This window comes from Nerophis lumbriciformis, linkage group LG04 (assembly GCF_033978685.3).
Source record: "Nerophis lumbriciformis linkage group LG04, RoL_Nlum_v2.1, whole genome shotgun sequence".
NCBI classification, from domain to species: domain Eukaryota; kingdom Metazoa; phylum Chordata; class Actinopteri; order Syngnathiformes; family Syngnathidae; genus Nerophis; species Nerophis lumbriciformis.
This window is the reverse complement of record NC_084551.2, coordinates 12478870-12506710: the sequence shown is the minus strand read 5'-3', so window position 1 is coordinate 12506710 and position 27841 is coordinate 12478870. Positions and strand designations below refer to the sequence as shown.

The following is a 27841-nucleotide window of genomic DNA, read 5'->3' as shown; positions in this document are numbered from 1 at the left end:
CTGACGTCCATGTCTCCTCTGCTAAACATCCACGAAAAGATTACAACTAGGGATGTCCGATAATATCGGACTGCCGATATTATTGGCCGATAAATGCTTTAAAATGTAACATCGGAAATTATCAGTATCGGTTTCAAAAAGTAAAATTTATGATTTTTAAAACGCAGCTGTGTACATGGACGGAGGGGGAAGTTCAGAGCGCCAATAACCCTTAAAAGCACTGCATTTTCTTGCCGGCTCAATCACATAATATCTACAGCTTTTCACACACACAAGTGAATGCAATGCAATGCATACTTGGTCAACAGCCATACAGGTCACACTGAGGGTGGCCGTATAAACAACTTTAACACTGTTACAAATATGCGCCACACTGTGAATCCACACCAAACAAGAATGACAAACACAGAGAACAGCCGCACCGTAACGCAACATAAACACAGCAGAACAAATACCCAGAACCCCTTGCAGCACTAACTCTTCCGGGACGCTATAATATACACCCCCCCCGGAAGTAGGAACACACATTTGTTGCCGGAAGTCGGAAGTGCGCTACAATGGAAACGGAAATATATGCGTCAAAGAAAGAAATTCCGGTATTGCTTAAAATGACCAAAATACGGTAATATTGTACATATTACATATTGTTATGAACGTGTCTGTCACTACATTATATGTAGACTTGCAGTGTGTATATAAAACGTTGGAGGTTTTTGAAGTTGTTTTAGATGGCTTTGAAGGCTACAGTAGTGACTCCCATTTCTTGCAAGCGTTTTATATCATAAAGTTAAAGTTAAAGTTAAAGTACCAATGATTGTCACACACACACTAGGTGTGGCGAAATTATTCTCTGCATTTGACCCATCACCCTTGATCACCCCCTGGGAGGTGAGGGGAGCAGTGGGCAGCAGCGGTGGCCGCGCCCGGGAATCATTTTTGGTGATTTAACCCCCAATTCCAACCCTTGATACTGAGTGCCAAGCAGGGAGGTAATGGGTCCCATTTTTATAGTCTTTGGTATGACTCGGCCGGGGTTTGAACCCACAACCTACCGATCTCAGGGCGGACACTCTAACCACTAGGCCACTGAGTAGGTATCTTTAAAATCATCTTTAAAATCCTAAAAAAAAAATGTGTTCTTGTCCCTCACAACGGTTGTGAACGATAAGCAAAATATAAAGAAAAGTGCGGTTCCCCTTTAAACAGTGTACATTTTCAAAAGATACATTATGATACTTTTGCAGAAAGTAGGGCGTGGTTACATTTGCAATCTAAAAACGCCTCAAAAAACAAACATTTTGCAGACACACTCAAAAAACGAGTTACAAAAGTGACTGTGGAGCCAAATTTACACCAAAGCATTTACAATACATACTATTTAGAGGCCTACTGAAATGCGATTTTTTTATTTAAACGGGGATAGCAGGTCCATAATATGTGTCATACTTGATCATTTTGCGATATTGCCATATTTTTGCTGAAAGGATTTAGTAGAGAACATCGACGATAAATTTCGCAACTTTTGGTCGCTGATAAAAAAAAGCCTTGCCTGTACTGGAAGTAGCAGACGAGTAGCGTGACGTCACAGGTTGTGGAGCTCCTCACATCCGCACATTGTTTACAATCATGGCCACCAGCAGCGAGAGCGATTCGGACCGAGAAAGCGACGATTTCCCCATTAATTTGAGCAAGGATGAAAGATTTATGGATGAGGAAAGTGAGAGTGAAGGACTAGAGGGCAGTGGGAGCGATTCAGATAGGGAAGATGCTGTGAGAGGCGGGTGGGACCTGATATTCAGCTGGGAATGACTAAAACAGTAAATAAACACAAGACATATATATACTCTATTAGCCACAACACAACCAGGCTTATATTTAATATGCCACAAATTAATCCCGCATAACAAACACCTCCCCCCTCCCGTCCATATAACCCGCCAATACAACTCAAACACCTGCACAACACACTCAATCCCACAGCCCAAAGTACCGTTCACCTCCCCAAAGTTCATACAGCACATATATTTCCCCAAAGTTACGTACGTGACATGCACATAGCGGCACGCACGTACGGGCAAGCGATCAAATGTTTGGAAGCCGCAGCTGCATGCGTACTCACGGTACCGTGTCTGCGTATCCAACTCAAAGTCCTCCTGGTAGGAGTCTCTGTTGTCCCAGTTCTCCACAGGCCAATGGTAAAGCTTGACTGTCATCTTTCGGGAATGTAAACAATGGAACACCGGTCGTGTTTGTGTTGCTGCAGTCTGCCGCAATACACCGCTTCCTACCTACAGCTTTCTTCTTTGCTGTCTCCATTGTTCATTGAACAAATTGCAAAAGATTCACCAACACAGATGTCCAGAATACTGTGGAATTTGACGACTGGCCACCATGCTGTCCCAAAATGTCCTCTACAAGACGCGCTGACATCATCATACGAAGACATTTTCAGCAGGATATTTCACGCGAAATTTAAAATTGCACTTTAGTAAGCTAACCCGGCCGTATTGGCATGTGTTGCAATGTTAAGATTTCATCATTGATGTATAAACTATCAGACTGCGTGGTCGGTAGTAGTGGGTTTCAGTAGGCCTTTAGACCACAAGGAATTATTTTAAATGTAGATTAAAATCATAACGCACTGTAGGTCCCCTTTAATGCATGCTGCCCTTACAAATGACTCACACAAATACTCAGAGCCCTTAAAGATGTCAACAACAAGCATAGGCAGTGTTTCCTGCAGGATTGTCATGGTCAGACTTGCATAATTGGCCATGATGCATGTGCATGTCTATTTTATGCACGCTATGGGAGACACAAAGCAATTTAAATACATTTAGAAGTACAAAATAACTTTCTTCTGTCACTTCTATTTGTGGGGGGGGGTTTGTCACAACCAAGACCGAGCTGCCCTTAGGTGCTCTTGGATAGGGGCACTGGGCCCACACATGCACAGGCTGCTCGTTGAGAACTGATTCGTGCTTTCATGAAAATCTCCTGTCTCCGCTTTCGGAGTCTGTAAAAGACCAGAGAAAGTTGCCATATTTGTCACTACTCGTTTTAATTTTTTCAAAAGCACAATCTGTAGTGGTCTGACTACTCACTCCCCCCGCTATGTCTTCTTATTCTCTGGCAGACCCGGTTTCTTATGAGGTGCGTTAAGAAGCAATGTTACGATGCCATTTTCTTTACGTTGTTTTACTAGACCGGAGGTCAGCAACTCGCGGCTCTCTAGCCGCATGCGGCATTTTAGTGCGTGGCTCCCTGGAGAATTTTTAAAAAAGGATTAGAAATGGAAAAAAATATTGTTTTTGTTTTTGTATGTTTTCTGTTTGAGGACAAACATGACACAAACCTTTCCAATTATTTGAAATCCCACTGTTTAATATGTTTGTGTGTATGCTTCATTTATGAGAGTATTTGGTGAACACTGTTTTGTCCTACTAAGTTTGACGGTTCTTGAACTCACCATAGTGTGGACTGTGATGCAACAGTTTGTTTACATGTCAAATCTTCCACTCCGTCTTTGTCTCATTTTGTCCACCAAAAGTTTTATGGTGTGCGTGAATGCACAAAGGTGCGCTTTGTTGATGTTATTGACTTGTCGGAGTGCTAATCAGGCATATTTGGTTAGTGCATGAGTGCAATCTAATCAATGCTAACATGCTATTGAGGCTAGCTGTATTTACATATTGCATCATTATGCCTCATTTGTAGGTATATTTGAGCTCATTTAATATCCTTTACTTGTATCCTCTTTGTATATAATTTAGTTTTTCATGTCTCTGGACACATTTCAGATAGTTGTTTGTGTGCCATGTTGTTCCAGACCACAGCAAACATTACCTAGCTTGCCAAAAATGTTAATAAATCTATTAAAAGAAGACACCCTGCCGTTTCCTTTAACTTGGACACACACATTGAAGTGGACCCCGACTTAAACAAGTTGAAAAACTTATTCGGGTGTTACCATTTAGTGGTCAATTGTACGGAATATGTACTGTAGTGTGCAATCTACTAATAAAAGTTCCAATCAATCAAAAAACATCTATACATTTGGCTATTAAAAGCCAGTAATTTCCAGGAGTTATCTCACCTTCTGAGTAGCCTCTGATTTAGTAATGGTTTTTAATATTGTAAAAATGTGTATAATAAAATATTAAATTTTAACATTTTTGTCAATGAAGATTTGCTTCAGCCTGCGACACATAGTCATTTTGATAGTAGGCTATTATAGCTAATATGTATTGCCTTTATTATAACACACACCACTACGGTAGCCGTAATGGGATATACTGCTTTTTTATTTTTTGTGGCTCTAGACAGATTTGTTTTTTGTATTTTTGGTCCAATATGGCTCTTTCAACATTTTGGGTTGCCGACCCCTGCACTAGACAAACGACCTTCCTCAAACAGTCCCATTATAATGTATTTATGACATGACATGACACAACAGCATGACATTCCTTTATTACTTTAGCATTAGTGTGGAAATATTTTAGACAATAACATGGCAACAAATACTATTACAATTGGATATGCTTTGGCCAGAAACAAAAAATGTTTTCTTTTTAAAGCAAATACATTTTTTGTTTGCATTAAGTTTGTTATTTAGGAGAAACTAGACCTCACTTTTGGTTGCGCCTTTTCCTCAAATGACTTTCTTCATGTTTTACTGTAGTTCCATGCAAGTTAGCTAAGTGGCATTGTGGAGAAAATATTTGTTTATCTTCTCTAAAGGTGCAGTTTGCTGCAGGTTTCAAATTTATTTTTATTTTTTTCCAAACTAAAATATAACAACCCCACCAATAACATATGTAACAGAATATACAAAGGTATGTTTTTATAACAATTACAAGTCAATTTTTGGAAATTGCCTTTTGGGCTGAATGAAATGATTACCGTTCATAGCTGTCAAACACGGATGTCACGGTTGCAGTGTTGCTGATAAACAGTTGAGTAAGATCGTACGTTTTTCCCAAATACTACTTTGGTAACGTACAGTTGTCCTGCTGCACCGCTGGGGCGCATGTTGCAAGGCGTACCAGGAAAAGGGTAAGTAGTATTGATTGGGCTCCTTTGCACCTTTAATGGCTGCCAGTTCCAACAGATTTGTTCAGATATTTTATAGTTTACCATGTGTATATACGAAAATGATTACTGGATGCCTAAAAGCTTGGTTTATTGCATTTTTTTTTTTTTTAGTTCTGTTAAACCCTGTGTGTCATCATTTTATATCCCTGCAAAACTGTAACAAGTGAAAGGATGAGTCACTTTTTAAAAGCAGAGAATTAGGAAATAGAACATTCTCTCCACATACTTTAAAATAAGATAAATCACACATTAATACCGTAATCTAAATGTTACATAATTGACCTCATATATTTGCTCCGCATTTTCAGCGAGATTGTATATTATTAATGATATTTTATCTCATTAATGTCCGATTGTTATTTTTTTGATGGGATTTACAACAGTGTTTCCCTCTTTTTATTTGGTCTTTTATAATCCCTATTAATCCTCTTTATTGCGTTAGGAATTATACATCCCGATTTGGTGTAATGCAGTATCACAACATTTAATCTTAGCACATGGCTCTATTTATAACTATTAATGGGTACATTTCACATTTGAACCGATACACTGCCAATACCAGAGAATCAATACCGGTACTCCAATTACTTTTGTGTGTGTTCCTGTTGTAGTAAATGTTAATTGTTAGATAATACAATGTCATTTTTTTACTTAACATTTAATATTGAGCTGATTATGATTATTGTTTTCTTGCAAATATGACTCTCATTTGCAAGTACTGTGCATGCAGTTGCGTAGTTGGCAGTGCAGATTAAAAACTTTTGAGAAGCCGTGTCTTCCACAGTGGACATAATTATATCAGTTTGGAAAATGCAATTTCTCAGAAACGTAAACTTACAATTTAACTTTTAAAGGCCTACTGAAACCCACTACTACCGACCACGCAGTCATATATCAATGATGAAATCTTAACATTGCAACACATGCCAATACGGCCGGGTTAGCTTACTAAAGTGCAATTTTAAATTTCGCGCGGAATATCCTGCTGAAAATGTCTCGGTATGATGACGTCAACGCGTGACGTCATGGATTGTGGAGGACATTTTGGGACAGCATGGTGGCCAACTATTAAGTCAACTGTTTTCATCGCACAATTCCACAGTATTCTGGACATCTGTGTTGGTGAATCTTTTGCAATTTGTTCAATGAACAATGGAGACAGCAAAGAAGAAAGCTGTAGGAGGGAAGCGGTGTATTGCGGCTGACTTCCGCAACACAAACACGGCCGGTGTTTCATTGTTTACATTCCCGAAAGATGACAGTCAAGCTTTACCATTGGCCTGTGGAGAACTGGGACAAAAGAGACTCTTACCAGGAGGACTTTGAGTTGGTTACGCAGAGATGGTACCGTGAGTACGCATGCAGCTGCGGCTTCCAAACATTTGATCGCTTGCCCGTACGTGCGTGCCGCTATGTGCATGTCACGTACGTAACTTTGGGGTCTTTTGGGAAATATATGTGCTGTATGAACTTTGGGGAGGTGAACGGTACTTTGGGCTGTGGGATTGAGTGTGTTGTGCAGGTGTTTGAGTTGTATTGGCGGGTTATATAGACGGGAGGGTGGAGGTGTTTGTTATGCAGGATTAATTTGTGGCATATTAAATATAAGCCTGGTTGTGTTGTGGCTAATAGAGTATATATACTGTATGTCTTGTGTTTATTTACTGTTTTAGTCATTCCCAGCTGACTATCAGGTCCCACCCGCCTCTCACAGCATCTTCCCTATCTGAATCGCTCCCACTGCCCTCTAGTCCTTCACTCTCACTTTCCTCATCCACGAATCTTTCATCCTCGCTCAAATTAATGGGGAAATCGTCGCTTTCTCGGTCCGAATCGCTCTCGCTGCTGGTGGCCATGATTGTAAACAATGTGCAGATGTGAGGAGCTCCACAACCTGTGACGTCACGCTACTCGTCTGCTACTTCCGGTACAGGCAAAGCTTTTTTTATCAGCGACCAAAAGTTGCAAACTTTATCGTTGATGTTCTCTACTAAATCCTTTCAGCAAAAATATGGCAATATCGCGAAATGATCAAGTATGACACATAGAATGGACCTGCTATCCCCGTTTAAATGAGAAAATCGCATTTCAGTAGGCCTTTAACAATGCAAATACCTCACAAATTGATGTTCAGCTTCGCTGGTTTCAAACATCTTTTCTGGGTGTCGGTTGATGAGGTGACGACTTGTCCAGTCCAGGGTGTACACTGCCTTCCGCTCAAGTGCAGCTGGATAGGCCCCAGCTTCCCCGCGACTTACAGAGAGACAAACGGTGAGAAAATTGAATGGATGGTTTGAGGATTTATCAAGTAGCGTTTCAATGTTCTCTTTTCCCGCGGTGTTGTTTTTTTGTGTGATTTCCATCCGTGCGCGTGACCGTCTGGCTCTGTGTATATAGTGTATAACATGTTCAAATGTATGAATTAAACTGGCCTGAGCTTTGATCCACTGAATAATCATGGAAGCGGTGAAAAAGCTACTGTCTTAGTTTACCTGGAGATTTAATTGTGCATACAGTTTCCTTTTCACCTGGTGAATTGTTAGTAGTTTCCTGTGTCGTGCTACTTAGTTAACCTTTCCCCCTTCATTCAGCCACCCTCCGCTCCCAGCCTGAGTGTTGGAATAGGAGAACACAGTCGTGCAGGTGTTGTCAATGAGATTTAGTGTACGCGCGTGCAGGCTCGTCTGTCCGACTCGTGTGCGTGGAGATGAAGTTAGACGGGGCAGAGTTGGGCACTTCAATCACTCAATTCTCCTTTCCTTCCCCCTGGGCCTCCTCTCATCTCATTACAGACAGGAGAAGGTGAGAAGTGAGGCCTGCATAGACCTCCACATTAATTATTGAATCCTGTCTTCTTTTACTCCAGCTCCTCATCTCCAGTCTCTGATAACCTTTACGTAGAAGACCAGAGGCTAACTCACAGCCATTATGGGAGGTACATAGGGGGTTTGGGTTCAGAAGACGATTACTGGAGCATGCGTGGTAATGACACAGGCGGATGCATTTTAAAATGGCGTTTAATTGCTTGATTCATGTTCATAATGGTTGCCGTCGTGATAAGGTGTGGAAAAATAATTACTGTATTGGTTTCCACTGTATTGTTGTGCTTGCAGGGTTTATGCTGTGCTCATTGCCTCCTCGTCCAGTCAGTCAATTTGAATAGCTCAGTTGGTTGCCTGTTAATGGAGGTCAGCGTGGATAAGTTATGCAGAAAACCTCAGGGCGAAATTACGGTGACGCAGAGAATCTCACCAATGTCTTCTTGTTTCCTCTGCCCCTGTGTGCGTGTGTACGGTGCAGGTTTGAGGAGCCAACATTAAGTGGAGACCATCTCAAAAGCTCTGAAGAGGAGAAAGAAGACGCCGCCAACATGTTCAGCATCAAAAGGTCAGCAGAATGTTTACTTTTTCTATCTAGGCTACAGCTGATAATCCCTCAAATGTGTGGATCCCTAAATCAGACACTATGTGAAGCTTCACGAGCCTAGTTTAGCGTTCTGTGTCCTCATGTACACATTTTCTGTTTTTCATGTGGCTTGTTCGTTTGCATACATCATTTATGGCTTTGGTGTTTGTGGATGTTGCCTGTGAGCTAGAAACTGCAGTGTAAGGTGGGGTCAGTCCATGTTAAATACGTAAGACTATATGTTGTTGTTGCCTCTGCCAAGGAGAAGATCATGTTTCCATCAGTTTATGGTGAGGTCTTTAGCTTGTTCCGTTTGTGCATTTTGGTGTGTCATCCTCTTCACACAAACATATATAAGTAATAATGTATACATACTGTATATATATATATATATATATATATATATATATATATATATATATATATATATATATATATATATATATATATATATATATATATGTATATATATATGTATGTATATATATATATATTAGGGCTGTGAATCTTTGGGTGTCCCACGATTCGATTCAATATCGATTCTTGGGGTCACGATTCGATTCAAAATCGAGTTTTTTCTTCAATTGAACACAATTCTCGATTCAAAAACGATTTTTTCCCGATTCAAAACGATTCTCTATTCATTCAATACATAGGATTTCAGCAGGATCTACCCCAGTCTGCTGATATGCAAGCAGAGAAGTAGATTTTTGTAAAAAGCTTTTATAATTGTAAAGGACAATGTTTTATCAACTGATTGCAATAATGTAAATTTGTTTTAACTATTAAATGAACCAAAAATATGACTTATTTTATCTTTGTGAAAATATTGGACACAGTGTGTTGTCAAGCTTATGAGATGCGATGCAAGTGTAAGCCACTGTGACACTATTGTTCTTTTTTTTCTTTTTTTTATAAATGTCTAATGATAATGTCAATGAGGTATTTTTAATCACTGCTATGTTGAAATTGTAACTAATATTGATACTGTTGTTGATAATATTCATTTTTGTTTCGTGTTTGTGTCTCCTCTCAATTGCTCTGTTTATTGCAGTTCTGAGTCGGGTCGGGTTTGGTTTTGGAATTGGATTGCATTGTTATGGTATTGCTGTGTATTGTTTTGTTGGCTTGATTAATTAAAAAAAAAAAAAAAAAAAACATTATTTTTTTAATAAATTCAAAAAAATCGATTTAAAAAACAAAAGAGAATCGATTCTGAATCGCACAACGTGAGAATCGCGATTCGAATTCGATTTGATTTTTTCCCACACCCCTAATATATATATATATATATATATATATATATATATATATATATATATATTATACAGTCGTGGTCAAAAGTTGACATACACTTGTAAAGAACATATTGTCATGGCTGTCTTGAGTTTCCAATCATTTCTACAACTCTTATTTTTTTGTGATAGAGTGATTGGAGCACATACCTGTTTGTCACAAAAAACATTCATGAAGTTTTGTTCTCTTATGATTTTATTATGGGTCTACTGAAAATGTGACCAAATCTGCTGGGTCAAAAGTATACATACAGCAATGTTAATATTTGGTTATGGGGACGGCGTGGCGAAGTTGGGAGAGTGGCCGTGCCAGCAATCTGAGGGTTACTGGTTCAATCCCGACCTTCTACCATCCTAGTCACGTCCGTTGTGTCCTTGAGCAAGACACTTCACCCTTGCTCCTGATGGGCCTGGTTAGCGCCGTGCATGGCAGCTCCCGCCATCAGTGTGTGAATGTGTGTGTGTGTGAATGGGTGAATGTGGAAATAGTGTCAAAGCGCTTTGAGTTCCTTAAAAAAGGTTGAAAAGCGCTATACAAGTACAACTCATTTACCATTTACCATTTTACATGTCCCTTAGCAAGTTTCACTGCAATAAGGTGCTTTTTGACCACTCCTCTTGACAAAATTGGTGCAGTTCAGCTAAATTTGTTGGTTTTCTGACATGGACTTGTGGACTTGTTTCTTCAGCATTGTCCACACGTTTATGTATGTGTATGTGTATGTGTATGTATATATATATATATATATATATATATACATTGAAGATCGCTGTCCACGGGTATATCTCGGATACATTAAAGGTATTTTATGCAAAATGACTTCAATGCAAAACCAACTTTGTCTGCTTAAGTCCCTAAAATTTGAAATCAAACTGTGGAGGCGTTGCAGAGATATTTATTGAACATGCAATCTTGCCTTCATTCCTACTTCTTTTAAACTGTCTGTTTGGAATTTTGTTCAAGTGTGATGTTTTGTCCATGTGTCACATCAGTGGGTTATCCATATACGGTAGACATTTACCCAGACATGGGCAAATATGACTACATTTCCACGAGTCAGTAGTTGGGCAAGGCATAGCAGATTACTGCATGAGCTCCCGCCGTAATTAGCATGACATCATTGTAGCAGGACAACGTGTACTGTAACTCCTTTTTGTAATATAAATGTCTTGTTTGAAACCTCCTTTATTTTTCACCTTGTCTGAAGTGCCCCCCAAGTTTAGTTTATTTTTTACAGCAGTCTTATAAAAAGCTGTTTGGACAATTCATTCATCAAAATGTCATGCAAGGAAACATGCAGTACACAAATACTTCTTCCTCTTACTGAACTTTACCATTTATACAAATTAGCTAGAATTAAACCAAATGCTAACATCAGTTGCTAATGTGAGGCAATTATACATTTACTTCCCACTGTAACACAAATGTAATACATTTCCGTCCACCTACCAAGTGCCATCAGTGTGCATGCATCAGTGCCCATGCATAAAATGCCTGACTATACCATTAGATGGTATTTATTTTTATGGGGAAGATCGATATTGGCGTTCTTACTGATTACTGATGTTACTGATATGCTGCTTTTTACAGCACTCCATTTCTGACACCGTCATTTAGGGGTGTCCCATTACAACATTACAAAACACCAGGAATTTACGTGCGCAAATTGCATAGTTACAATTTAAAGGCAAAACATGGAAATAATTCCATAGCGCAGACATACTGAAGCAGCAAGCTTGTTGCACTGAGTAGCACGGCAGTTTGATGAGGTAATCACTCGATATCACGTTAATTTCCCTTTAGGGATTATTAAAGTATTTCTGATTCTGATTCTGACCATCGCACTACCGGTATCTGATTTTAATTTAGCCGGCTGATATTCTCTGGCATTCCCGATTTTTTTTTTTTCCTTTGTAAACCGTCTCAAAAGACAGGTCAGGGTTAGCCAAATTATTGCAGGAGTAAACCAATGCAAGCACTACAAAGAATCCTAAACCCAGGTTCATACTCAAACCGACATGGCTGAGTAAGCAATAGAGCCAACCACATGGCACATTGTGTTGGCAATATTCATTTAGATATATATTTTAGATATATATTTTTCAAACTTCAGTAAGTCCTGTAAAAAACATCCATTGTGCAACAAAAATTAATTCAAAATATCCTCTTGTTTTTGGCCAAATCTTTAGAGAGCCACAGCAGAGCAAGATGCTGACCTTTGATCTAGATCAGGGGTGTCAAACACATTTTAGATCGGGGGCCACATGGAGAAAAATCTACTCCCAAGTGGGCCGGACTGGTAAAATCACAGCACGATAACTTAAAAATAAAGACAACTTCAGATTGTTTTCTTTGTTTAAAAATAGAACAAGCACATTCTGAAATTGTACACATTATAATGTTGTTGTTTATTTTTACACTTACATGTTGCGGTTAACAATATTCTATCTTTATTTGTCGTTATTTATATGTGCTGAATAAATGATGTGATAATGTTCATCAGTCAACTCATTTGTGTTAATTTTCAATCTGTCACTATAAAAAAATTATATCAAAATCAAATTGCAGTATGTTATTTATGTAGTTTGCTCATTTTCCTCGACTGATGCGCTACCTTCATGTAGTTTAGTTTGTACATATGTTACATATGTATATGATGCTACATATGATATGTAGCATCATCTACAAAGATACAAAGAATTGCTATTGCGACATCCAGTGGACACATTTAGAACAGCTGCTTCTTTCATTCAAAAATTTCAGGTTAATTCTTATACTGAGCAAACTCATCCCGCGGGCCGGATAAAACCTGTTTGCCAGCCTGATCCGGCCCTCGGGCCGTACGTTTGACACCCCTGATCTAGATGGATGTGAGATACTGCAGCTGAAATGTAAAAAATAAACATTTTGGCCATTAATGCCACCGTACCACCATAGGGAAGTCATTCAGGTTTTCAATATTTGGTATTTAAGGACATGTCAACACTATAAGAACAAAAAAAGGGAATCCGTTGCATTCCACGGATAATAATGATGACTGTTGAGTGTCTTCATGACGCAGCATCCAGTATCCACCTGTCTCCTCACCGAGTGTGTGATCATCACACTGTGTGTGAGAAGATGATTAAACCAAGCCAGCACTTTGTCTTCTGGGAGCTGTCTCAGCACAGCAGATGACACCGATACGGTCAAAATGACTGTAATAGTTTGCTATCTGCAAATTCAAAGCCTCCAAATCGCATTTGCATTTTTGCTGAATGTGAAACAATTCTTTTTTTTTCTTCTTCTTGTAAACTGCTGAAAGAACCAAAACGCGGAAGAAGAAATCTGTGTAGCTGTCAGAGATTGCAATTGGCTGGTGTTGCTTTAATTTGCAAATTCTCAATATTGGTAATGCTCAGGTGTTCCCTCCAGGTGGTATTATACATGCAATATAGGATTGGGATTAAACGTTTAATTAAAATGTAATCATAACATAGCAAGTTATGTTGTATGAAGGCAAGATGGTAATAATACAGGCAAAGTGTACATTCTATGTACTCCTACCAGTCCCTCGAAACCCTCTAATGTAATCTGTTTCACTTTAATGAATAAAACGGAGAGTGCAGCGTTTTTTACAGCTTGTTTTTGCCTGCATGGGCTCATTAAAATGTAACTGGAGTGCTGTTTGAACAGAGTGACGCCACCACAGTTGTCATTGTGGTTATTGCCCTTGTAATAACCGCTCTATCGCATGCTTCCCTAAATCTGCCTCATTACAAAATAAGACCTAAAATCGAACACAATCTCACACACTGTGTTCTGCGTCCTTACCAAAGACGGCTCATCAACTACGTAAGACTCAAAGTGGTGGGCCAACGAGCGTCTGTCGTCATAGCGCATACTTGCCAACCCTCCCGAATTTTCCGGGAGACTCCCAAAATTCAGTGCCTCTCCCGAAAACCTCCCGGGACAAATATTCTCCCGAAAATCTCCCGATTTTAGGCCGAAGCTGGAGGCCACGCCCCCTCCAGCTCCATGCGGACCTGAGTGAGGACAGCCTTTTTTCACGACGGGAGGACAACAGGGTGACAAGAACTAAATCATCCATACTAGAGATAAATTGTATTATTATGTTTATCTTACCTAAGAATAAATATATTTATTAATTAAAAAAAACAAAAACGAAATACATTTTTACTATATTTTGCTAAAAACATCAAAATTAATTGTATTTTTATTTGTATTTTTTCTGACTCCTTATTACATCCAGCCATAGAATTATACATTAAAATAAACATATTTGAAATAATTAATTTTAAATGATCATAATTAATTTAAAATGACCATATTTAATTATTAAAATAATTGCTTGTTTATCAACAACTTTAGCATTTTATTCATTACATTTTGAAGCTCTCAGAAGCCAAGTTATGTTATATTCCTTAAGATTTATTTATGCAAGTTTGAAGTATCAATTATCTAAACACAGTTTTGTTTGCATATTTTCAGGAGGTAGATATATATATATATATATATATATATATATATATATATATATATATATATATATATATACATATATGTCTTAATAAGGTTATCCAAAAAATAGTGCTCGATACCGTAGTAGAGCGCAATATATGTATGTGTGGGGAAAAAAAATCACAAGACTATTTCATCTCTACAGGCCTGTTTCATGAGGGGGGGGGTTCCCTCAATCATCAGGAGATTTAAAATCTAATTAAAAATTTAAAATCTCCTGATGATTGAGGGAACCCCCCCTCATGAAACAGGCCTGTAGAGATGAAATAGTCTTGTGATTTTTTTCCCCACACATACATATATATATACAAGGAAGGGAGGTGCTGGACATTGAGTCCGAGTGGACCATGTTCCGCACCTCTATTGTCGAGGCGGCTGATTGGAGCTGTGGCCGCAAGGTGGTTGGTGCCTGTCGTGGCGGTAATCCTAGAACCCGTTGGTGGACACCGGCGGTGAGGGATGCCGTCAAGCTGAAGAAGGAGTCCTATCGGGTTCTTTTGGCTCATAGGACTCCGGAGGCAGCGGACAGGTACCGACAGGCCAAGCGGTGTGCGGCTTCAGCGGTCGGGGAGGCAAAAACTCGGACATGGGAGGAGTTCGGCGAGGCCATGGAAAACGACTTCCGGACGGCTTCGAAGCGATTCTGGACCACCATCCGCCGCCTCAGGAAGGGGAAGCAGTGCACTGTCAACACCGTGGATGGTGCGGATGGTGTTCTGCTGACCTCGACTGCGGATGTTGTGGATCGGTGGAGGGAATACTTCGAAGACCTCCTCAATCCCATCGACACGTCTTCCTATGAGGAAGCAGTGCCTGGGGAATCTGTGGTGGGCTCTTTTATTTCTGGGGCTGAGGTTGCTGAGGTAGTTAAAAAGCTCCTCGGTGGCAAGGCCCCGGGGGTGGATGAGATCCGCCCGTAGTTCCTTAAGGTTCTGGATGCTGTGGGGCTGTCTTGGTTGACAAGACTCTGCAGCATCGCGTGGACATCGGGGGCGGTACCTCTGGATTGGCAGACCGGGGTGGTGGTTCCTCTCTTTAAGAAGGGGAACCGGAGGGTGTGTTCCAACTATCGTGGGATCACACTCCTCAGCCTTCCCGGTAAGGTCTATTCAGGTGTACTGGATAGGAGGCTACGCCGGATAGTCGAACCTCGGATTCAGGAGGAACAGTGTGGTTTTCGTCCTGGTCGTGGAACTGTGGACCAGCTCTATACTCTCGGCAGGGTCCTTGAGGGTGCATGGGAGTTTGCCCAACCAGTCTACATGTGCTTTGTGGACCTGGAGAAGGCATTTGACCGTGTCCCTCGGGAGGTCCTGTGGGGAGTGCTCAGAGAGTATGGGGTATCGGACTGTCTGATTGTGGCTGTCCGCTCCCTGTACGATCAGTGTCAGAGCTTGGTCCGCATTGCCGGCAGTAAGTCGGACACGTTTCCAGTGAGGGTTGGACTCCGCCAAGGCTGCCCTTTGTCACCGATTTTGTTCATAACTTTTATGGACAGAATTTCTAGGCGCAGTCAAGGCGTTGAGGGGATCCGGTTTGGTGGCTGCAGGATTAGGTCTCTGCTTTTTGCAGATGATGTGGTCCTGATGGCTTCATCTGGCCAGGATCTTCAGCTCTCATTGGATCGGTTCGCAGCTGAGTGTGAAGCGACTGGAATGAGAATCAGCACCTCCAAGTCCGAGTCCATGGTTCTTGCCCGGAAAAGGGTGGAGTGCCATCTCCGGGTTGGGGAGGAGACCCTGCCCCAAGTGGAGGAGTTCAAGTACCTAGGAGTCTTGTTCACGAGTGAGGGAAAAGTGGATCGTGAGATCGACAGGCGGATCGGTGCGGCATCTTCAGTAATGCGGACGCTGTATCGATCCGTTGTGGTGAAGAAGGAGCTGAGCAGGAAGGCAAAGCTCTCAATTTACCGGTCGATCTACGTTCCCATCCTTACCTATGGTCATGAGCTTTGGGTTATGACCGAAAGGACAAGATCACGGGTACAGGCGGCCGAAATGAGTTTCCTCCGCCGGGTGGCGGGGCTCTCCCTTAGAGATAGGGTGAGAAGCTCTGCCATCCGGGAGGAGCTCAAAGTAAAGCCGCTGCTCCTCCACATCGAGAGGAGCCAGATGAGGTGGTTCGGGCATCTGGTCAGGATGCCACCCGAACGCCTCCCTCGGGAGGTGTTTAGGGCACGTCCAACCGATAGGAGGCCACGGGGAAGACCCAGGACACGTTGGGAAGACTATGTCTCCTGGCTGGCCTGGGAACGCCTCGGGATCCCCCGGGAGGAGCTGGACGAAGTGGCTGGGGAGAGGAAAGTCTGGGCTTCCCTGCTTAGGCTGCTGCCCCCGCGACCCGACCTCGGATAAGCGGAAGAAGATGGATGGATGGATGGATGGATATATATATATATATATGTATGAAATACTTGACTTGGTGAATTCTAGCTGTCAATATACACCTCCCCTCTTAACCACGCCCCGACCCACCCCTGACCACGCCCCCCACCTCCCGAAATCGAGGTCTCAAGGTTGGCAAGTATGTCATAGCGTTCTGCCTTTCTCGGAGAACCACCATTCCATGTTATGTAGATCACAAGGAAGTGTTCTAAATGTAGAAAATGTTTAATATATATCTTTTTTAAATTCTCCATTGTGTGCCACCACACGGATTACGACAGGCAGGCAACACCGCCCTCATGTGTGCTCTATTTCAGGGGCCGTTCGGAAACTCTGTCGGCGTATTTAAAGTTCTGGGCACTCCATGCGGTCAGGCTTTCATCAGTTTAATTAATTACACTTATTAAACAATCAATCAAAGAAAGACTATATATCTAAGCATTTTCCTCATCAAATTAATCCATTTAATCAATTAATCGTTGCAGCTCTACAATTAAATGCACATTACCCTACCTATTTAGATGTTTCTTTTTCACTGCATTGCATGTTTAGTTTATTTGTGACGGAAGGTTTGACTGAAGTCCCATAATACACTCATCATGTCATCATGTTTAGTTTTTTTCTTTCTGGAACATTTGGTTCATATTCTAATTTAGGGGTTCATAAAAGTACATAGATTCTAATTAATAACAGTGAAATTGTCATTTAAGATGGTTTATCCAGATTTAATCACACACACCCACATGACGGTCAAAATGTAAAAGCACCAGTTCCATATTCTCTTCCCATTTTTTTTGTGCATCAATACACAAGCTAGTTTAACGGCTGTTGTTTTAATGATAGACAATATTATTAAGTCCATGTTGTCCCCAGTTCAAACCCGTTTTAAAGGGGAACATAATCACAATTTCAGAAGGGTTAAAACCATTAAAAATCAGTTCCCATTGGCTTATTGACACTTTGTATTGATATTTTCTATCAGTCTTCCCTTAAATGATCATGTTTACAGTAGTTGTTTTATATGTATTATTTATGTATGTCGCTTTGGATAAAAGCGTCTGCCAAATACTTAAACATAAACATAAACATATTTTATTTTTCAAAGTTTTTTTCAAAAATTTACCCATCACGCAATATCCCTAAAACAAAAAGCTTCAAAGTGCCTGATTTTAACCATCGTTATATACACACCCGTCCATTTTCCTGTGACGTCACATATTGATGCCAATACAAACAAACATGGCGGATAGAACAGCAAGGAATAGCGACATTAGCTTGGATTCAGACTCGGATTTCAGCGGCTTAAGCGATTCAACAGATTACGACTGTATTGAAACGGATGGTTGTAGTGTGGAGGCAGGTAGTGAAAACGAAATTGAAGAAGAAACTGAAGCTATTGAGCCATATCGGTTTGAACCGTATGCAAGCGAAACCGACGAAAACGACACGACAGCCAGCGACACGGGAGAAAGCGAGGACGAATTCGGCGATCGCCTTCTAACCAACGATTGGCATGTGTTTGTTTGGCATTAAAGGAAACTAACAACTATGAACTAGGTTTACAGCATATGAAATACATTTGGCAACAACATGCACTTTGAGAGTGCAGACAGCCCAGTTTTCATCAATTAATATATTCTGTAGACATACCCTCATTCGCTCTCTTTTCCTGGGGGTCTGGCGGCAGATTTCTTTGACTTTATCGTTGGAAATGCATCTGCTTTGAGTGTCGCAGGATATCCACACATTCTTGCCATCTCTGTCGTAGCATAGCTTTCGTCGGTAAAGTGTGCGGAACAAACGTCCAATTTCTTGCCACTTTCGCATCTTTGGGCCACTGGTGCAACTTGAATCCGTCCCTGTTCGTGTTGTTACACCCTCCGACTACACACCGACGAGGCATGATGTCTCCAAGGTACGGAAAACAGTCGAAAAAAACCGGAAAATAACAGAGCTGATTTGACTCGGTGTTTGTAATGTGTTTGAGAAAATGGCGGATTGCTTCCCGATGTGACTTCACGTTGTGACGTCATCGCTCCGAGAGCGAAAAATAGAAAGGTGTGTAATTCGCCAAAATTCACCCATTTAGAGTTCGGAAATCGGTTAAAAAAATATATGGTCTTTTTTTCTGCAACATCAAGGTATATATTGACGCTTACATAGGTCTGGTGATAATGTTCCCCTTTAAAACAGCTTTGTGGTAGGGATATACCTTTTGTACATTTGGCAGACCTGATGGATGATGAAAAAAATTGTCTTACAATCAGAGAAGGAAACCCTGTTAGTCCATCCACGTCTTTACACTATGTCCGAGATGTCCTTTGCTTACTCTTGACGTAGTGTAACTGTCAGCCCAGTGGGCTTACAAGGATCAATGTCATATCCTCATCATTGTAATTAAGCTCATTAAGACATGTTAGTAGTTACAGCCTTAACAAAATATCAGATCTGACATTGATCCCCTCAAACCTCCCTTTTCTCCTGACCTTCATATATAGTAATTGGATATCTAACTGTCTTTACGCCTGAGCTGTTGATCGACATCAAGGGGCTTTGGACTTGATTATTTATGTATGCGGAGGGAAGAGAGTGGTGTCTGGGGACCACAGTGCGTGCTGGGAAGTGTTAACCCCCTGCAAAGACCTGCTGATCCAATCATTATTAACAAGCTGTCACCCCAACATTGTACACTAAATCCTTGGGCTGACCCTTCAGGAGTTTGCTGCAATGTGGTTGTCCCTATCCGTCTTGCTATTGTAATGCACTATATCCAGCGTCCTCTGCAGTGGACATTTATTTTTGTTGTAGTAACACATTTTGACCCTCCATAAAAATGTTGTGTTATGCCAAACACAAAAGTCCACTGCAAAGGTCGCTGGTTCTTAATAGGATATTTATGTGGTCTTTGGAGGTTAGTTTTTTTTAATTGTCAAAATGGTCACCAAGGAAAACAGTTCCAAATATTGTATTGCAGTAGCAGAACATTGATAAAGTAATGGAAGGAAATGGTTTATTCTATGTACAATACAGTGCTACGTCAATCCAATCCAATTATAAAGCATCTAGGGCTGAAGCTCGCCATTATTTTAGTAATTAATCTATCGATTAGTCTGATTATTCAAATAATTTGATAAAATTCACATTATAGCCTTAAAGGGGAACTGCATTTTTTTAGAATTCTGCCTATCGTTCACAATCATTACAAAAGACATGACCATGGATGGATTTTTAATGCACTCTAAATATTAAATAAACGTAAATAAAAGTTGGCTTACAGCGGAGCCAATGGGAGCTCCACTATTCCACCCATAAAATCTGATTCAAAAAGTGCCAACAATACTCTATATTTACATTTTGTGACTTGAATATTAACCAAGTATTAGTGATATTGTTGTTATAAGCGCTAACACAGACAAACTATTATTGCGGTGCCGTGATTCACCTCAGTCACCGTGATCACTTCCGTGTCTCGCTATGTTTACATCACCGAGTGGTCTGCTGTTTCCTCGCTTCCCTGCTCCCTGTAAGTTTATTATAGATCATAAATCATGCATCTCACCTGGACAGTCGATGGCTGAGTAGGTAACCCGACAAGTTAGGACACTTTGACCGCCATATATGACCTAGAACTGGCAGGGACGACACAAAAAGCGCTTGTTAACACCCAACGCCACCCCGTTTAGTAATTTCCAGACTAAAGAGTGCACCCGATTATAAGCCGCAGATATATCCGTTGCAAAATGAGTTATTTACACAGAAATATTTTGTAAATGTTTACAGTATTTACATAACTTAATTGTTTCCAAACAGTGCCTGTAGCACGGCAGCAAAATGGGTATTTAAACAAAACATAAGTCATCGTCATGGACCCACTAGCTGCTTAACCTAGCTCTCCAATCAGCTAAACAGACTCAGTAAATTCACCAAAACACCATTGTGGAGTTATTGAGGATTTTGTCAAACCAAAACAATATAAAACGAATGCAATTGTAAGTTATTAACACTTGTACATGTGTTAATTATTATTTTAGCTAATGCCATCTACGCAATCTTGATTAAATTATGATAGCACTTACAAGTATGCACGAAGACACTACTATCAAATATGTGATGGTTTAGTAAGTATGAATTGTTTTAGTTATATTGTGAAACTTGGAGTGATGACTGAAAAAAACATACGAGTAGAAATGCTATGGAAGATTCGTAGACGGAACGGCACTTGTACTTCCGATTCAAGGCACTGAATAGAAGGTAATACTCCGGACGTTCCAGCATCCTGAGGGTTCCTGGTTCGATCCCCAGCTTCTACCACCCTAGTCACGTTCGTTGTGTCCTTGAGCAAGACACTTCACCCTTGCTCCTGATGGGTCGTGGTTAGCGCCTTGCAGGGCAGCTCCCGCCATCGGTGTGCGAATGTGTGTGTGCGTGTGTGAATGGGTGAATGTGGAAATAGTGTCAAAGCGCTTTGAGTACCTTGAAGGTAGAAAAGCGCTACACAAGTATAACGTATAACCCATAACCCGCAGCACCTGCAGTGATCAAACTTGTCCAAAAGATGGCGCCATTTCACAAACGATAACACACTTTTTCAGTGTTTCTCTTGGTTATGAAAAACTATTGCTTGAATACAAACATTATGGCCGTTAGTAAAGAACAAAACATCAATTGGCCACACTGTTTTATAAGCCGCAGAGTTCAAAGAGTAGGAAAAAAGTAGTGGCTTATAGTCCAGAAAATACAGTAGTTGCTTAAATTTAATGGGCAGCCAGTAGAGGAGGCTAAATATTTTCAGGTCGCCATGTGCCAGTTAAAAGACAAGCTGCACATTGTGTACCATTCAGAGTAATGGAGGACCCACTACCCCCCTATTGTATATAAAGTGCATTACAGTAATCTAGCCTGGTAGTAACGAAAGCATTGATTACGGTTTTAAAGTGCCTTGTGGATATTTTTTTGCTAGTTCCCACAGGTCATACAAATTGGATTTGCTAACTGCCTTGATCTTGTTGTCAAGTGTCATTAGGCAAAACTGCTGTGATCATCCAAATTTCCATGAGCGAGTTTAAAAAAAAACAGGAAGTGACAGCATCAGCCCGAGGACCCTAAAACTCTGCAGTAAAGCACGGACATAAATGTGTTGCGCTCACAAGGAGCATGCTAATGTCAATGCTAATTGATGTTTCAGAGACTGGACTAATATGCTGGAAAGCCTTAAATATGTTATAGTTTCGAGCCTGGGGAGCAAAGGCATAAAAAGAGCGTGTTTATGGACGTTCTCATTGATCCAGGTCAGTGTATTCTCAGGGCATCCAATCGATTGCAACTGGACTGTTCAGATTGTCTCCGAGGTTTCGTGTCTCATCCGAGCAGGTCATCACTTCATGCTCATAGACTTAGTTTGGACTGGATTGGTCAGTTTCAAATGCACAGTACTAAATGACGTGAGCTCTGCGTAAAGTCACAGGAAGATGTCATGATTGAAAGTTACATTTCATTACACTGCAAAAAGTCAGTGTTCAAAAACAAGAAAAAAAATACAAAAATTAGGGGTATTTTATTTGAACTAAGCAAAATGATCTGCCAATAGAACAAGAAAATTTGGCTTGTCAAGACTTTCCAAAACAAGTAAAATTAGCTAACCTCAATCAACCCAATAATACTTTAAAATAAATATATTCTCACTAATAACAAGTGCACTTTCCTTGGTAGAAAAAAAATTGAGACATTTTTGCTCTATGTTGAAAAATATTCTTAAATTAAGTAAATGCTAGTGCCATTATCTTGACATAATGATATGCGCTCAGCATCATGATTTTTTTTTTCATGTTTTAAGTAAGAAATTCTTACTTTAATAAAGTAGTTTTGTACTTGTGAGTGTTGATGACACAGCTTTGCATCAGTTGATATTCTAGTTTCAAGCATGTTTTACTCAATATAGGTCATAAAATCTCAGCAACAAGCTGTAATATCTTACTGAGATAATTTAGGACCAAAACCCTTAAAACAAGTAAAACACTCTAACATAAAATCTGCTTAGTGAGAAGAATTATCTTATCAGACAGAAAATAAGCAAGTATCACCCTTATTTGAGATATTTAATCTTACTTAGATTTCAGTTTTTGCAGTGTAAACATTTGCATGCTCGTACAACACTTAAGACCTTTAGCATATCCGTACGTGGAATTAAATTATGGAATGGATTAACCAAATAAATTAAACAAAGCACCAATATGATTCAGTTTAAGAGTCTGTTTAAACTACAAGTGTTCACAAAGTACACAGAACAAGAATTATGATGAACATCTTGAACCCGTTTTTTTCCTTTTATTTTTTTAATGGAGACAAAGATTATGTATGTATTTAATATTTGTTTGCTTACTATGGTATATTATTCATTTGTTATTTATTTGTTCACCGTTCTGTTACAGAGAACAAGGAAATTGGATACAATTGCTATGGTATGAAAAGGGGTAGGATTAATGAGCTCTGCTTCTTCCTACTCCTTTTCGGACGTGCTGTAATGAAACAACTGGAAATATGTGATGCATTACATCGTATCATATGCATGTTTAAAGTAAACTGAAACTGAACTGAACTGAACATGCATGTCATGTCCACTTTATGGGTCTAACATAGAAAAAAGGCATCATTAGTTATGTTAATAATCCTTTCAAACAAGGACTAATATAAAAACCGGTGATATAAAACAAAGTTATGAACAGAAAAAAGCAACGGTAAGACATCATTTGTTGTCATTATCTGTCATTTTTGCACCGTTTTTGCTTCAAGTCCAGCGATTTGTAGCGTTAGAAGAATAATACTAAAGTCGGGGGTATTATTGGTCTCAGGTTGATTGCTTGGTTACCAAATACAAACCCTGTTTCCATATGAGTTGGGAAATTGTGTTAGATGTAAATATAAACGGAATACAATGATTTGCAAATCCTTTTCAACCCATATTCAATTGAATGCACTACAAAGACAAGATATTTGATGTTCAAACTCATAAACTTTTTTTTTTTTTTTGCAAATAATAATTAACTTAGAATTTCATGGCTGCAACACGTGCCAAAGTAGTTGGGAAAGGGCATGTTTACCACTGTGTTATGAACTGAGGAGACACATTTTTGAAGCTTCTCAGGTGGAATTCTTTCCCATTCTTGCTTGATGTACAGCTTAAGTTGTTCAACAGTCCGGGGGTCTCCGTTGTGGTATTTTAGGCTTCATAATGCGCCACACATTTTCAATGGGAGACAGGTCTGGACTACAGGCAGGCCAGTCTAGTACCCACACTCTTTTACTATGAAGCCACGTTGATGTAACATGTGGCTTGGCATTGTCTTGCTGAAATAAGCAGGGGCGTCCATGGTAACGTTGCTTGGATGGCAACATATGTTGCTCTAAAACCTGTATGTACCTTTCAGCATTAATGGTGCCTTCACAGATGGGTAAGTTACCCATGTCTTGGGCACTAATACACCCCCATACCATCACAGATGCTGGCTTTTCAACTTTGCGCCTATAACAATCCGGATGGTTCTTTTCCTCTTTGGTCCGGAGGACACGACGTCCACAGTTTCCAAAAACAATTTAAAATGTGGTCTCGTCAGACCACAGAACACTTTTCCACATAAATGGTGAAATCCCTAAATTCCTTGCAATAGCTGGTTGAGAAAGGTTTTTCTTAAACTGTTCAACAATTTGCTCACGCATTTGTTGACAAAGTGGTGACCCTCGCCCCATCCTTGTTTGTGAATGACTGAGCATTTCATGGAATCTACTTTTGTACCCAATCATGGCACCCACCTGTTCCCAATTTGCCTGTTCACCTTTGGGATGTTCTAAATAGGTGTTTGATGAGCATTCCTCAACTCTTATCAGTATTTATTGCCACCTTTCCCAACTTCTTTGTCACGTGTTGCTGGCATCAAATTCTAAAGTTAATGATTATTTGCAGGAAAAATTTTTTTATCAGTTTGAACATCAAAAATGTTGTCTTTGTAGCATATTCAACTGAATATGGGTTGAAAATGATTTGCAAATCATTGTATTCTGTTTATATCTACATCTAACACAGTTTCCCAACTCATATGGAAACGGGGTTTGTAGTTTTTTCTTATAGCTTTTAACTGTTGTCTCTCTTCTCGTACACTTTTTCCACTGGTCAATGGTCCAGTTCTGATTTTCATGTGCTCATTCTATTAGTGCAATGTAATACTGTCGGGTCCTGTTCTTGCACTGAATGTTTCTGTGCTGGATAGCTCCATGAGTGGTGTTGAAGCCTGAAGCGAGACTTTGTTGCTGTTACAAAACACACCTGCCCTCAGGAGCCTGTAAGGAGTCTAAACATGTTGCGTCACACATTAGGATCATTGTACAGCGGTATGGTGTCCCTAAGTGGAATTGGCGAAAGTTAGCCTGCAAGCCATGAGCACAAGCTAATGACATTTTAAAGCAATGTTATTTCAAAATAAATTAAACTGTAGGTGGATTACATTTCCAGGCTCTATTTTAGACCAAAAAAAAAGGCGGCCAGTACTCGTGCTAACATTCCTTAAAGGGGAACATTATCACAATTTCAGAAGGGTTAAAACCATTAAAAATCAGTTCCCAGTGGCTTATTTTATTTTTCGAAGTTTTTTTCAAAATTTTACCCATCACGCAATATCGCTAAAAAAAGCTTCAAAGTGTCTGATTTTAACCATCGTTATATACACCCGTTCTTTTTCCTGTGACGTCACATAGTGATGCCGATACAAACAAACGTGGCGGATAGAACAGCAAGGAATAGCGACATTAGCTCGGATTCAGACTCGTATTTCAGCGGCTTAAGCGATTCAACAGATTACGCATGTATTGAAACGGATGGTTGTAGTGCGGAGGCAGTTAGCGAAAACGAAATTGAAGAAGAAACTGAAGCTATTGAGCCATATCGGTTTGAACCGTATGCAAGCGAAACCGACGAAAACGACACGACAGCCAGCGACACGGGAGAAAGCGAGGACGAATTTGGCGATCGCCTTCTAACCAACGATTGGTATGTGTTTGTTTGGCATTAAAGGAAACTGACAACTATGAACTAGGTTTACAGCATATGAAATACATTTGGCAACAACATGCACTTTGAGAGTGCAGACAGCCCAGTTTTCATCAATTAATATATTCTGTAGACATACCCTCATCCGCTCGCAGATTTCTTTGACTTTATCGTTGGAAATGCATCTGCTTTGAGTGTCGCAGGATATCCACACATTCTTGCCATCTCTGTCGTAGCATAGCTTTCGTCGGTAAAGTGTGCGGAACAAACATCCAATTTCTTGCCACTTTCGCATCTTTGGGCCACTGGTGCAACTTGAATCTGTCCCTGTTCGTGTTGTTACACCCTCCGACAACACACCGACGAGGCATGATGTCTCCAAGGTACGGAAAACAGTTGAAAAAACGGAAAATAACAGAGCTGATTTGACTCGGTGTTTGAGAAAATGGCGGATTGCTTCCCGGATTGCTTCGCTCCGAGAGCGAATAATAGAAAGGCGTTTAATTCGCCAAAATTCACCCATTTAGAGTTCAGAAATTGGTTAAAAAAATATTGGTCTTTTTTCTGCAACATCAAGGTATATATTGACGCTTACATAGGTCTGGTGATAATGTTCCCCTTTAAACGTGTGTGTTATTTCCACACATCTGTGATTGCTGTGAGTTTTAAAGTGGTCATTTCTAATCGGGGTTTACTTTATTTTTCATCCCTCTCGCACATCACTGTTTTAATCCGTGAAGTGACACATGCAGAGAGGTTGTGTTTCACTGAGATTAATGCTCCATTAAAATCTTTTTGAGGGGTTTGGTTTTCAGTTTTTGATCAGAAAGCACCGTCGGGACGTGCTTAAGCAAGCTTCGAGTCTTCCAAACTAGTAGCAAGGCCATTGCGCAACACCTTCACTCAAAATCCGGTGTTCTGAAACACAAATTGAAGAGGTCCATTTCAATTACAAGGCGCACTGCTGATGAACGGGTCTTATTCACGTGGCTCCACTTCGACAGCGTTTTTTTTCCCCGTCCTTTTTTGTTGTAGTTTCCAGCGCTTTCATAACGGGGCTACTTACAGTTTAAGTTCAAACTCTATGCTACTACTCTGTATTAAAAATTACAACAGCGAAGGATAAATGCCCCACAACAAGATGATAGAGAAAAGTAGGTTACCGTATTTTTTGGACTATAAGGCACACTTAAAATCCTTTAATAGTCTCAAAAATGAACAGTGCACCTTATAACCCGGTGCGCCTAATGTACGGCATACAGTAATTCTGGTTGTCCTTACCGACCTCGAAGCTATTATATTTGGTACATGGTGTAATGATAAGTGTGACCAGTAGATGCAGTTACACATAGAGTAAACAACACTAAAACTTTAAACGTTCCATTGAGAATATACAACATTACACGGTGCTCAAAAATCTGTCAAAATGTTTTAAGTACGACTTCGGTAAGCTATGAAGCCGCACCTGATGGATTGTCAGAGCATTAAACATACAAGTATTATTATGGTGTGTGTATAAGGACCACAAAATGGCACCTATTAGCAGACATATTATCTGGCGTTTTGTTTTGCAATATTATGCAAAACCAACTTTTCTTACCTTCTTGTACCTGCTGATCTGTATTTGGGATCTGCATAGGTACTGAAAATTTGTGCGCGTCCGCCATTATAGTCCGTGACGACACCGTAGTCGATAAGCTTCTTCTTTTTCTCCACCTTCTTATGTGGCATTCATTTTCCGCTGCTGCCATTTCTAATATAAAGTAGCGTAAAGTTCTTACTTATATCTGTCAGTAGACTAGCTATCAAAGCACTAGAAATTGTAGTGGGTTTACATAATTCACCTACGGAACTTGGATGTCTCCAAGGTACGGAAAACAGTCGAAAAAACGGAAAATAACCGAGCTGATTTGACTCGGTGTTTGAGAAAATGGAGGATTGCTTCCCGATGTGACGCCACGTTGTGACGTCATCGCTCCGAGAGATAATATTAGAAAGGCGTTTAATTCGCCAAAAGTCACCCATTTAGAGTTCGGAATTCGGTTAAAAAAATATATGGTCTTTTTTCTGCAACATCAAGGTATATATTGACGCTTACCATACC

The 27841-nt window shown here is 40.2% G+C and overlaps 1 protein-coding gene across 4 annotated transcripts in view; it reads left to right on the top strand.

The window, feature by feature from the left end:
• oxr1a (oxidation resistance 1a) overlaps positions 1 to 27841 on the top strand; it is a 321181-nt gene that overhangs the window by 29011 nt on the left and 264329 nt on the right. For all 4 annotated transcript variants that reach the window (XM_061949091.2, XM_061949083.2, XM_061949075.2 and 1 more), the window contains exon 2: positions 8395 to 8481. In XM_061949091.2, the coding sequence (XP_061805075.1) occupies positions 8465 to 8481 (17 nt within the window). In that variant the 5' untranslated portion in view covers positions 8395 to 8464. The remainder of the gene's footprint in view (positions 1 to 8394; positions 8482 to 27841) is intronic.